The 12,581-nt window shown below is 44.3% G+C and overlaps 1 protein-coding gene across 3 annotated transcripts in view; it reads left to right on the forward strand.

The window, feature by feature from the left end:
• Positions 1 to 12,581, forward strand: part of LOC120955250 (uncharacterized) — a 35,181-nt gene that overhangs the window by 2,351 nt on the left and 20,249 nt on the right. For all 3 annotated transcript variants that reach the window (XM_040375948.2, XM_040375957.2, XM_049606105.1), the window contains exons 2-4: positions 112 to 715; positions 6,609 to 6,762; positions 6,869 to 7,083. In XM_040375948.2, the coding sequence (XP_040231882.2) occupies positions 640 to 715; positions 6,609 to 6,762; positions 6,869 to 7,083 (445 nt within the window). In that variant the 5' untranslated portion in view covers positions 112 to 639. The remainder of the gene's footprint in view (positions 1 to 111; positions 716 to 6,608; positions 6,763 to 6,868; positions 7,084 to 12,581) is intronic.

Genomic DNA, 12,581 nt, shown 5'->3' on the forward strand with positions numbered 1-12,581 from the left:
GATGATTATATATGCCATGCAGTTAAAGTTATTCTCTCGACCATATTAAGCTGACAAAAATTGTGTCTAATCTTACACCTTCTCATACACCGTCTTGGTTTTTTTTTGCAGTGTTCCTAATGGTAGCTACTTCCATTTGCCGTCCCATTCCCTAACACAAGCGGTTATTCTGTAGAAAGACAGCACTCGGGTGTAAGGTCAAGTGGCGGAAAAGTGAAGTTGAAGTTACCCATCGAACATCACCACCAGAACTCCACTAGGTCGTGGACGTCGAAGTACTAGGAGTGTGCTGATGTGCTGATTATGGTTTAATGTAGTGATACGGCTCGAGTGATACTTAGCAGAGACTTCTCGGCGAATACGAAAAACCTTTAAGCCGTGTGTCTGTGTCAATGTGAATGTGTGTCTTTTTTTGTGTAGAAAAATGAGCAACCGGAGCAGGATTGTAGTAGCATCTAGTGGTACGCACTAGTGCTAGTGTGCGTGTAGGATAGTATTACCGAGAAATTGAGTGTGTGTGTGTGTGCTTAGTGCTCGCTGCTTAACCTTTTGCGCCCTGCTGAAACGACAAACCCTACCATTCCCCGTCGGGCGGTCAAGTGGCGTTACAGAAACACATACACACACGCTGAGGTACACATGAGCAGCTTTGCCGCGTTAGGCCGCACGATGCGCCTAAATGGTAGGCTAACCGCAGCCGTCCTATTACTGCAGGGTAAGCGCACCACCATATACACCGTATACCTTTCTTCCCTGCCACCTGCAATACCAAAACTGCTGCGTCCCTCTTCCTCATGTTCGTACTATCACTCCGCAAGGTGATTCATTGGAAATAAGCGATTTGATTGATATTGACGTTCCACTTGAGCAGGCTGGCGCGAACGCGCATGGTGAGAGATGCTGATTGTGCAAGCATTCAATTTAAGCTCGGCAAACAAACGGCCCATCCCATTGGCAATAATTGCATTTTGGTGCTTCCCACAGTGCTTGGGAGAATGGGGGGGTGGGGGGGGGGGGGAGTGAATTAGGCCGGATTTTAGCTTAAGCTTACTCTAGCCATGGCGTCCAGGATGCATATGGTGAACAGGTGTTATAAATCCGGATGATTTTCTGTTCCATTAGAAGAACGCTCAAGTTCAAGCGTGTTTGGAGCCTGATTCGATTTTGTTCGACTCCCGATTGGGTCGTATGTCAAAGGCTAACCCATTTTACCTGTTACTGTCATACACTTTTCGCAAATTTTCTAACTGTTCGCGTACTTCAACCGTCTACCGTTTAACTCCCGCGAACCGTACGATCTGCCCTAGTCCGTTGTAGGTAGTGCTTTCCAGCTGCGATAAGGCAGAATCATCCTTTACCAACATTGTGCGTACAGAAACATACCGAAGAAAAATTTCACCTCTGCTGGTTATCGAAACGGCAACGGGACATTTAATATCCACGGCCAGCTCAGTGATGATACTCGCCGCTCGATCGCACCAAATGTTCTTAGCCCGCTTCCAACAACGTGGTGCGAAAGTTTTTAGTTCCCTCTCTCCACTTGTCGGGCTAAAGCTTGCGTGTTAGAAAGGTGGGAGGCAAATTAAACTTTTACACGCCCGTTTCGGAAACTTCCACCACAGTTGGACTTCGCTACTGAAGCGCCAGCCTGAGAGTAAAGTGAAAAGATAACAGATCTTTCAGTCACAGTCTCGTACCTCAGGGCTCTGCTCGCGCTATTTACAACGGCCTGCGGCTCATTCCCGTCTTCCTTGCCTGCCTTCCAACGTTCTGTTTATTTATCTTTTTTTTTACTTCACTCTTCCCTCTCTCTCTCTTTTTCATCGTTATTTTGTTATCCAAATATGAGATGAGAAGACCACTTAGCTAGAAGGAATAATTTCCAGGCCCAACGTCTCCCGAGAGTCATCCTCTTGCGCCTTCGCGACCATTAGCGGTCGTTTTTTGTTTGTATCTTTATATGTGTTTGTGTGTTTAATTTATAAGGACTGACGGGAAAAGCAGGGTAGTGTACAGCATTGCTTTGCCTGTCTGCTTGAGTTTGCTTTTCTCATTGGTGGTATGATTTTTTCACGAGTAAGCAGACTCCCTGTGTTTCCTGTGTGCCATTTTTTCTGCTGTATTGTTGTGTGTGTGCGCGCGCTTATTCGTAGAATTTTAGTTTCACACCATTCTATTTTTTTTCTCACACACACGAAAATGCACATACAGTTGTACATATATTTAGGCATTCACACACAAACACACTCATGACTGTGTTGTTACCCTTGCCTCAAGGCAAGGTCGGGCTGTATTTTAGTCCTCGCTTGTGTGTTCCGCGTGCCGTGAAGCGACGCTTCCGACATGCCATAAATCATGCTGACAAATTACTGAGTGACAGTTTTATTTTCTTGTCGCAATTAGTAAAAATATCTTGTGAGAGAGATCGGGAAAAAGGTGAGAGGAGCTGGAATGGTACGGGTAGCCAGGCTGCAGTAGCTTCCCGCTGTATGGCGAAGTGGGCTGTAATGTAGCGCGCCTTCCCGGGTAGCGCGTGCCCCTGCGGGAGTAAGTGATTTATCTTGACGGCACATGTGGAGTCGGTTTGGTGATTCCTTGGTCTGCTTTTTTTTCTTTTTCGATGCATTCTTTTTCACCATAACCTATTGTCGTTTGAAATGATAATGATCGCAAGCGGAGCAGTGCTAGGAAATCTATAGCACATTATGTTTTGCAACCGTTTTCGAGCCCAAGGAAAGAATGTTAAACGCCTTTTGAACATACATAATTCAACTGTAAGTTCACATTTGACGTCCATCTGAAGTGTGGGTGCCCATCTGAACTTCGTTTAATTGCAGCTATACTATTTGCTTTCTCCAAAATTAACGTGCGTAGATATTAGTGCCTTACAACCTTTCGGTCGCTTTACCAACCATGTATATATGTAGGACTGATAGATTTTCACTAAACAGTCTAGCCTAGGAGCAGTCCATGACTTTTGTTTATTCAGTTTTACAAATTATAAGATTGACTATTTGGTTTTTTATACGCAGCATTGTATCAGCTTCTTATTAAGTCTTAATTGTCTGTCTAATCACAGCTCTTAATATGTAACCCTCTACTTAACAACACCGCCTTTAATAACTCTAAAACATTATTATCATGACCAAACACAAAGAAAATGAGTAAAACATTATCTTTTGTTGCCACCAATCAAAATGCCGCTTCGTGTGTCAACACTTTGCTGCCTTTCATTTTAAAATAAATAATTTGAACATTTTAGGGTTAGTAGGACTATTTCGATTCTTCGAACGAGCACCACATGTCGTTTTGGATGCCTAATGCATTGCCATAAGTTGGTTTTAAGTGGTGTCTTTAGTTGGCAAAGCCGTTTCCGCAAGATAATGCAAGGAATTGCTAATCAGAACGCACAACTTCAAGCATGTTTTTCTTAAGGACTGGAGATGCTGTAAATCATTTTGCAGGTTGATGAGCTTATTCTGGATGTAATAGGGAACTTTTGTACCGCAAGTTATAGATTCAAAAATCTTTTACAAAGTTCAGGTTCAGTAATGGATTAAGGAACCAATACCAGTACTGTTCAGCTTCGGTGGTACTTTTATTTTTAAGATAGGAATAATATAGTTATAACCCAATGCATTTTGCGTTATTGTGATTAAAAATCCCTCCCAAAATGTCAAATCATCAATTTGAGAAACTAAATAAATCCTGTCGCGGAGTCATAATTAAACATGAAAAATAAGTAAAATAAATGAAAATGTTTTGGGATGTTCGCAGCGGCACTCACAGTCTGATGAAAGCTCCACAGTATGCTTGCAAAATTCCACTAGTTGGTTACAACATTCCCTTACATGATTGCAAATTTCCACAGTATGGTTGCAACATTTTCCAACCGATTTGCAACATTCTCCTAACTGATTGAACTATTTTCCTATATGATTTGAAACTCCGTAATGAATATAGTGTTTATTTAAGAATCGATTTTTAAAGATTAACCAAAAAACTCTGATTAATATTGTTCGTGAAATTTACGATTGAAATTCTGATATACTTTAACAATGGAACAATGTTCAAAAGCAGCTTCTTCTTCTTCTTTGGCTCAACAACCGTTGCCGGTCAAGGCCTGCCTGTACCACATGTGGGCCTGGCTTTCAGTGACTAATTGATTTCCCCCCATAGCAGGATAGTCAATCCTACGTATGGCGGCACGGTCTATTTGGGGATTGAACCCATGACGGGCATGTTGTTAAGTCGTACGAGTTGACGACTGTACTACGAGACCGGCTTAAGGCTTAAGCTCAAAAGCAGCTTAACATTGTATAATTGGGCTTGAAAACGTTGTAGTATTAATCTGTTCAGGAAAGACAAGGTCGAATCATTTTTATTTGGATAAAGGAAGAAGATAAAAATTAATGACGCTTTGTGGTGTAAGCTATGAATAAAATAAAATTGCGTGATCTTAGCATGCCTATGAACTGATTGCGGACGCAACAACGTGGTTCCTAATTATGAATCACTTTATCGTTGCTTAAAATCATGGCGCAACCTTGTTTTATATATTGCTTTTAATTTTTTAAGAACATTTTAAAGCAACGAAAACAAAGCACCGTAGGTCGTGAGAATTAATTAAATTTTTCTTATCTTGCCCCACCCACGTACCCGTTCCTCGTTTCGCTGCCTTTCCTGCGCGGCTGTGAAAATGCGAACCACGCCATCGAAGCGAGTCAAACCCGAGAGAGGTGTCACACTTTTGCACCAACCAATCGTTTTCCATTTCCAACTTCGTTTGCTTCAAATTGCTTTCTATGAGCGTATGGAGTGTGCTTCAGCTTTTGACTTTTTTTTTCGTTTTTGGTGCCTTCTCCAATTCTATCTAACACTATTTTATGCTAAATAAAAAAAAAAAACACAAAACAAAAAAGGCTGGAAAGCACCCCCGGGAGCACGAACTAGACAAAATGATCACCATCACGCGGGAATGTGTCGATGATTGATGGTTGGTTTTGGCGTGCAGTGGTGAGTGTTAGCAAAGTCGCGGTGTGGTGGACACAAAGGCGGAAACGGGATGCGATGAGCGATCGGGACGCGAAGAGGGACGGAGAGGGGAAAAATAGGGTGAAAAAGCTATCAGCCCGCGCCTGGTGAGAACTTTTATGCTTCAAATCCTTTTAGCTGCTCCAGTTTGTGTGTAGTGAATGGGTGTGTTTTTGCTTTGTTTTTGGTTCACTCAATTTTCGGGTCAAGTTTGAAAATGGCAAACCCGGCATGGAGACGCCTGGTGGCTGTTAAACAAAACTATCACCCGATCGCACACCCGCCCGGGCCGGGCCGGTTGTATTTTCCCGACAAGCCGATTACCAGTAGGGCGGGTGCAGAAAATGTGCGAACGTTTCGTTTACCCATTTTAGCTCGGTGTCACGATTGCAATTCAAATTGCAAATTCTGTTGCTCGCAAAATCGAATGTTGATGGCCGATGTGGTGGCAAGAGATATAAAAAAAGAAACTAAGTAAACTTAAATTATTTTGGAAACTATATCAGAATAAGAATTTGAAGAAGAAGAAAAACTTGTTAGTGAATTAAAAAAAAAAGTCAATGCAACCTTATGGTCAATGGGAAACATGACTTTTACCTTACAAGTATCGAATAAAATGTATACTTATACGATAAAGTATCAAAACAAACGACAAAACACCCACAATTGTACTGGTTCCTAGAGATGCTAGCAAACGCAGACAGAAAACATCACTCACACTGTCCAGCAACAATCTCAGCTCCATAAATACACATACACACACATATGAAGGGTAGTATGTACAAGTTCAGCAGACTCATACCGATGCGGAGCAAATTGGATTAATATGTTTTCCAGTCTGTTGCACGCGCAAGCGAGAGGTTGTTGTTCGATTTCGATTTCTGTCTAGGATTATGTTGTATCACGAACGTTTTGGTGTATGGCTGCAATGCCGAGGGAAAGCGCTGCACAAACATACACACAATCGCGAAGCGTGTCTTTTTTTGTTTGTTTTTCAGGTAAAGTTGGGCCACGCTGCATGCACGTGCTTCATGCTTTGGCCTTGGAGGTCTTTTTTAGTGTTACGGGTTTGGGGGTTTTGGGGATTCATACTATCTCCCGCCGAGGGAAAATTCCGCGACGGTGTTAAATTCAGAGCTTTCTATGCAAGTTGCACAGGTGTTGGAGCTTTATCGGCTGTTTGCCTGCAAAGATGAGTTTGTTTGCGTGATGCTTTCATGCGGTGGAGCAATTTGAGAGTGTTAAAATAGAAGGTGTTGTTGTATGCAAACCGGACAAGCTGCGTAGTGCAACTGATAGCGTGTGGGTTGATGAACACCAATACTGTGAGGTGTATCAAATCTGGAAGTCGATCGATCAAAAATCTCTTTTCTTCGCGATGATTTTATAAAACCCTGTTTGTGCTTTGTATTCACCAAATTTCCACCATCATTATATTCTAACTTCTGTGTGTGTGTGTGTGTGTGTGTGTGTGTGTGTGTGTGTGTGTGTGTGTATGTGTGTGTGTGTGTATGTGTGCTTATGTGTAAGATATAACCTCATTTTCATTACTCAATCTCCATCCTTCACGCTAGCGTTAACGCTTGCCAGATGTCTGCAGCTGACGGAAATTACTGTGCCGGATGTGGTGGATGTCCGGGAGACAGTTACACTCTCCTGCAGTTACGACATGGGCACGCATAAGCTGAACTCCGTCAAATGGTACAAAGACGAACGAGAGTTCTTCAGGTAAGCTATGTTTCCTTCGTCCGGAGTGTCTGCTGGAGCGAAACGAAGGCCCAAACGCTAGAGGAGAATGTGAATATTTTCAATACTCTTCCCGTTGCTACTTCAGGTACTCACCGCTAATGCCGAAGAGCTTGATGCTGTTCGATGTGGAGGGCGTGACGGTGCTGCAGAACTCGACTGGCCAGATCTGCAACCAGTTCATGTGTAGCATTCAGCTGCACCGGCTCAACATACGGTCGAGTGGATCGTACCGGTGCGAAATATCTGGCGACGCGCCAGAGTTCAAGCTGGCGCACGGTGTCGGCAACATGACGGTGGCCGGTAAGTGATTTTTGTAGTGGCCCGTTAATCTAAGTAACATTTTATTTCAGTATTTAAAACACCATACACAAAATCAGGGAACTCGAAAGCGTCATGCTTGGAGTATCGCGTTAGTATCTCTCTCCCCCTTTATCTCCTCCTTTCTCTCTCTCTATCTCTCTCTCTCTCTTCTCTCTCTCTCTCTCTCTCAAACACACAAAAATACACACACACACATACTCACTAAACTCTGGTGTTATTACCGATATTACCGAGCAGTGTGGATTACAGGCTAAACAGTTTGTGATCGTTATGGGAAAATTTTTATTTGGGATACAAAAGGGGCATACGCGATGGTATGGCCCTCGAGGGACCCCTGCTCAATCTCTCGCAAATCCCAGTAAAGCAATAGATTATCGCCTCAATGACATGTGTTGAGCCGCCGTTTTTCATGTGCCTCGCGGGAAAGAGCGTACGGCATTGCGTTGTGCTCGATATGTACACACTCACACACACAAACATGCTATTTACGAATGTTCAGGGACGCGTTGGGATTGGAAGCAAATCCCCAGTAGCGGAGATGCAGTATCCGGTTTTGGAAGCCGATGGAAAAATTTTCGGGAAAAGAATGCACGAAGAGCCCGTGCATTAGTTGTTTGGGCGTATGAGGGTAAGCAAATTATACGCAAGCAAATGCGGCACAACGGAATGCATACTCTGTTGAAGCGCTCAAATTTAGATTAAGTGATGAGACTGATCAGTGGTTTACCACTTTGACCGCCGGCCTGACATCGCAGTGTTTAGGGGTGAACAAGAGAGCGATGAGAACGAAAATTTCTCGAGAGGCTGTTATCACTTTTTTGTTTCAATGCAATAAACGGCGTTTTCGTTCTTGCTTTCCTACCTCATTCTCGGTTCCAGCGGTTGTTTCTCGAATTTTTTAAATGCTTTCTTAATTTTTTTATCGTTTCCACGATTTATTGAGCATTTCACAGTATTTTTGGGTCTTTTGTATTGATTTGCTATGGTATGATACCAATAAATCGTAAGAACAATCCAAAAATCCCCGAGATACGGTAACAGAATCGTGAGATGAACGGGAACGGGAAAAATCACGGGAATCAACCAATAAATTATGGGAAACCCTGTAGAGGCAAGGATAAATTTGCCTAAGTATGAAAGCGTTAAAATAATAAGCGATCCTTTCATGCTATGATTAAGCTGTATAGGTGTGTGTGTGTGTGTGTGTGTGTGTGCGTGCGCGCGCGCGCGTGTGTGTGTGTGTGTGTGTGTGTGTGTGTGTGTGTGTGTGTGTGTGTGTGTGTGTGTGTGAATATGTGTGTGTGTGTGTGTGTGTGTGTGTGTGTGTGTGTGTGTGTGTGTGTGTGTGTGTGTGTGTGTGTGTGTGTGTGTGTGTGTGTGTGTGTGTGTGTGTGTGTGTGTGTGTGTGTGTGTGTGTGTGTGTGTGTGTGTGTGTGTGTGTGTGTGTGTGTGTGTGTGTGTGTGTGTGTGTGTGTGTGTGTGTGTGTGTGTGTGTGTGTGTGTGTGTGTGTGTGTGTGTGTGTGTGTGTGTGTGTGTGTGTGTGTGTGTGTGTGTGTGTGTGTGTGTGTGTGTGTGTGTGTGTGTGTGTGTGTGTGTGTGTGTGTGTGTGTGTGTGTGTGTGTGTGTTGTCGAGTTAAAAATTTACAGGCATGGAAAACACACCCAGGGGAAAGAAGATAAATAGAGTAAGCATTAATTATTAAAAATGATACGGTGAAACCATTTTGCTGCAAACAAAAAAGAGAATAAAAAATACGCACGCATCTGGTACAAATTCTTCGCGATCCGTTTCGGTTTTCGGTGGTAGCAAATAATACACCCAACCTGGCTTCCAGGAAAGCGCCGTGCGGTTTACGGGTAGGGCAGTTGCTGAATGATACTGCCGGGAAACGCCCGGGCGAACGACCCATGGTTCCGAACAGAAAGTATTTGTTGTTGTGAAAAAAGCAGCAATTCAAGCTGACAGAAAAGTAAAGAAATGATACGAAGAACAGGAAGACTAGTACACGCGCCACTCAGCATGGGGCATAGCCTGGTGGCTCGTGGTGATATCCTAGTAATAAAGAAAGTAAAAAAAACGCATGGAAAATATCATTTATCTACCATTTAGAGCAGCAACGTGCAGTTTACTAAAACCCTTTTTTTGTTGTGTGTGTGACAGAAAAGAAGCGCTTCTTGATGTACGTTGTGAATGTTCAACTGATTTATCCCTGATTTGCATCAAACCAATAGAATGAACACATTCAAACTGCTCGGTAACTACTGCAAATGAGACAGTTTACCCTTTCCCTGCTTTTGCGAGTGTGTTACATTCCAAATTGGTAGCATTTTGAAATGCGAAACATTGTTGAGTGCATTCTCGAATCAATTGATCGTGCCGAAACCTCAATACAACTCGGGTCGGCACAAGAAACCCATCAATAGAATGCAAAGGAAGTAAAACATACGACTGTGTTTCTGGTTGGCTGCGAGGAGTGCAGGAAAGGTGGAAACATTGGGAAAGAAATTCCTTCGAAGGCTCAAGCATTATACTTGACACATACAACAACATCGTCAAAGTCATGGATAGATAAAAAAGAAGGAGAGAGAAAGAGAGAGATAGAGAGAAGAGAGTAGTGTAACCAATTCGAAACTGGCTGGTAAACGGTGTCACGAGTGGACCTCACAATCGACGATAACTTTAGCATAGTGTATTGGAAACACTGTATTCCTTTCGGGCTATTTACCAGCAACAAAAGCAAAACAGTATAGAAAAAAGAGTACAACAACAACTCTGCAACTGTTAAGAAATCATTTGTGCTGCATGTGTGTGAACTAGTGATGGGTAAAATTGGCAAAAATCCGGAGTCGCCTTCCAACTACTAGAAGAACTCCAACTACTAACGACTTCGGGCGTCGGGAGGACTCCGGGCGATTCCGGAAGACTCTCGACGACGCCAGACAACTCCAGACGAATCCGAACGATTCCAGAAGACTCCAGACGATTCCGGGCAAAGCTAGTGGTTTCGGTTTTGCTGGAGTTGGAATCGGACTAACAATAGCCGGAATAGGATCGGAATCGTGAGTGCACTCCAGAGAGCACATCACTAGTGTGAACAGTTTCTGATCTCTGTACAAGTGTTTTCGCTCCTCTCACTCCTCTCTGCCTCTCTATGGATCTCCTGCCTGTTTAGGTCGGATGCAAGAAGAAGGTATGCAACACCGCGGTTTGAAACTGGACGAGCAATAAAAAAAACCCACTTCTCACTCTCTCAACCCGTAGTTTGGGTGGGAAGCCCGGAGGGCTAAACGACCGAGCGAAAAAAACTACAATATGCAGAAAACGTCGTAAAATATGCTTTAGGATTTCAGGTCCATTTCTTTCAGCACGCGCTGTGTGCAAACAAGGCAGGCTGCGGAAAAGTGGCAGAAAGAAAAAGAGAACACACACACACGCACACATACACTAAATTGGGCGATTGCAAAAATTGCGGCGAATTGTTCGAAATCGTTCGAGGTAGCAAACAAAGTAACAGATAAAGAGCGCCATCCGCACGCGGTCCCGTGTGCGAGCAGAAGGAATGGAGAAAAAGAGGAAGGGCGCAACTGGCAAGCGATGCAAAACCATTTAGAGTAAGCAGGAAAGAATAGAGAGAGAGAGAAAACGGCAGATAAACCCCATTTTGGTTCCCTCGCCCTTAGACCCCAGGCCCCGCTTAATGCTGTGTCGGTGTGTGTGGTGCGGATAAGACCGATGGGGGTGAAAGCGAGAAACTCTGGGTGGTTTTTCAATGGGAATCTTTTGAAAACCCCGCAGTCCAGGATGCCGCTGCAAATGGATCTTGGGTTGTGTGTGTTTCTTTCTCTTTGCTTTGCTCCGCTTGGAAATGGTAGGTGGTTTTTTTTGTTCGTCTCCATTTATAAGGATGGGTGGAGGATAATTTTAAATCTTCGAATTATTCCATAACACTCGCCAGCGCACAGCATCGCGCGCCGGTCGCTTTTGTGGGTTGATGTTGCTGGGAAGTGGAAAAAAAAAGAAGTGCACAAGGAGGACGCACACAAACGATGTCCTTGCGAAGAATCGACAGGGAATGCTGGCGAGCGATGCCCGCCGGCACCCTCTCACTTCTCCCTCACCACCCGCGCACCGTTTGTGCGTGGAGCTTTTGCTCCAGTTTCGGGCTGCTGGAACGATGACAGCTAACAATGGGGTGGGAAAGGGGAATGAGCAGGGAGGCTGCGTGCTTGCGTTTCGGGGCATGTCTGTGTGGCATGTCGTTTGGATGGTCGTTGAATAAAAGAGCAAGGCTTTTTAGCATTTGATGATCCCCTGCGCGCGCGCGCTCGCTCTCGCCCGCCCCTGGACAGTGATGGTGGGCGGGGATGGAGAGGGGGAAAGGATGAGATTTGATTATTATTATCACATTCTCGTGACCCACCGAGAACCAGATTGGAACCAGATTTCCTGCATTCTCACGACTGTCAGATTGGATGTGTGTGTGTGTGTCTCAAGGCGGCGTACTTTTCTTCACAAATCGTGGCAGAGAGGGAGAGAGTGAAAGGTATGGAGGAAAAATATGTCTGCCAAGAGGGGGAGAGGCGGGTTTGCATTGGCATGGTTGGAAACATTAAGGCCACACAATAGGGGGCTTCCCGGGCACCCATTTCCTTTGGGCGCTTTTCCGAAACGATTCACTCGTGTGCCATGCACGCGGTTCAGCGCAGGGTGGGGTTCCCCCGATGATGGAGCCTCTGTTCACGATTCTCTTGTTCAGTTCCCCTCCCCCTACTCCTCCTTCCCCCCATCCCGTTACTCTGCCTTTATCCTCGGTTGAATTCTTTTATCATTCGAAAGCTTAATGTAGTGGAAAATTTATTGTTTCTTTACGGTGACAAGGCAGATTTTGGATTTGGCAGGCAGAATCACTTTTTCCTCGGTTAATTTCATTTTCGCTACGCCAATCGTTTCATTTAAGCCGCTTGCCGCCGTTGCTTGCGCCTTCCCTTGCCCTTTTGTGTGTGTGTGTGTGTGTAGCACCAATATCCTGAATTTTTGGGATTTTGTTTCGCGGCTGCCCAGCCTTTTCCCATGCTTTCCTTCGAAAAACACCTGCCAAGAGGCGCGGAATATTCGTGCGTATCAATGCTGGCAAAATACTATCTCGCGTGCTCTACGCGTGCGGGGCCATGCACGAATTTGTCGGTTTGTTTTCTGTTTTTGTGCGGGGCTATTTTTTTTTTTCTCTCTCTCTCTCTCTCTCTCTCTCTCTCTCTCTCTCTTTCTTGATTCGCTGTTCGCAGCAACTGATAACCGATTCTCATCTTTTAATCGACATCAATCTATCACTGAGCGCTGTCGTGATGGGTTTTTTTTCTTTTTTATCTTCTTTTTCTCGTTTGTTATTCACCTGACCATACTGAAGACATGATAGTTGTTTTGCAGAATTTTTGTTGTTTTTTGTTGCAATTCGGCTTGAACGTACGCAGAGTAGCA

The sequence above is a fragment of the Anopheles coluzzii genome, chromosome X (assembly GCF_943734685.1).
Source record: "Anopheles coluzzii chromosome X, AcolN3, whole genome shotgun sequence".
NCBI lineage: Eukaryota > Metazoa > Arthropoda > Insecta > Diptera > Culicidae > Anopheles > Anopheles coluzzii.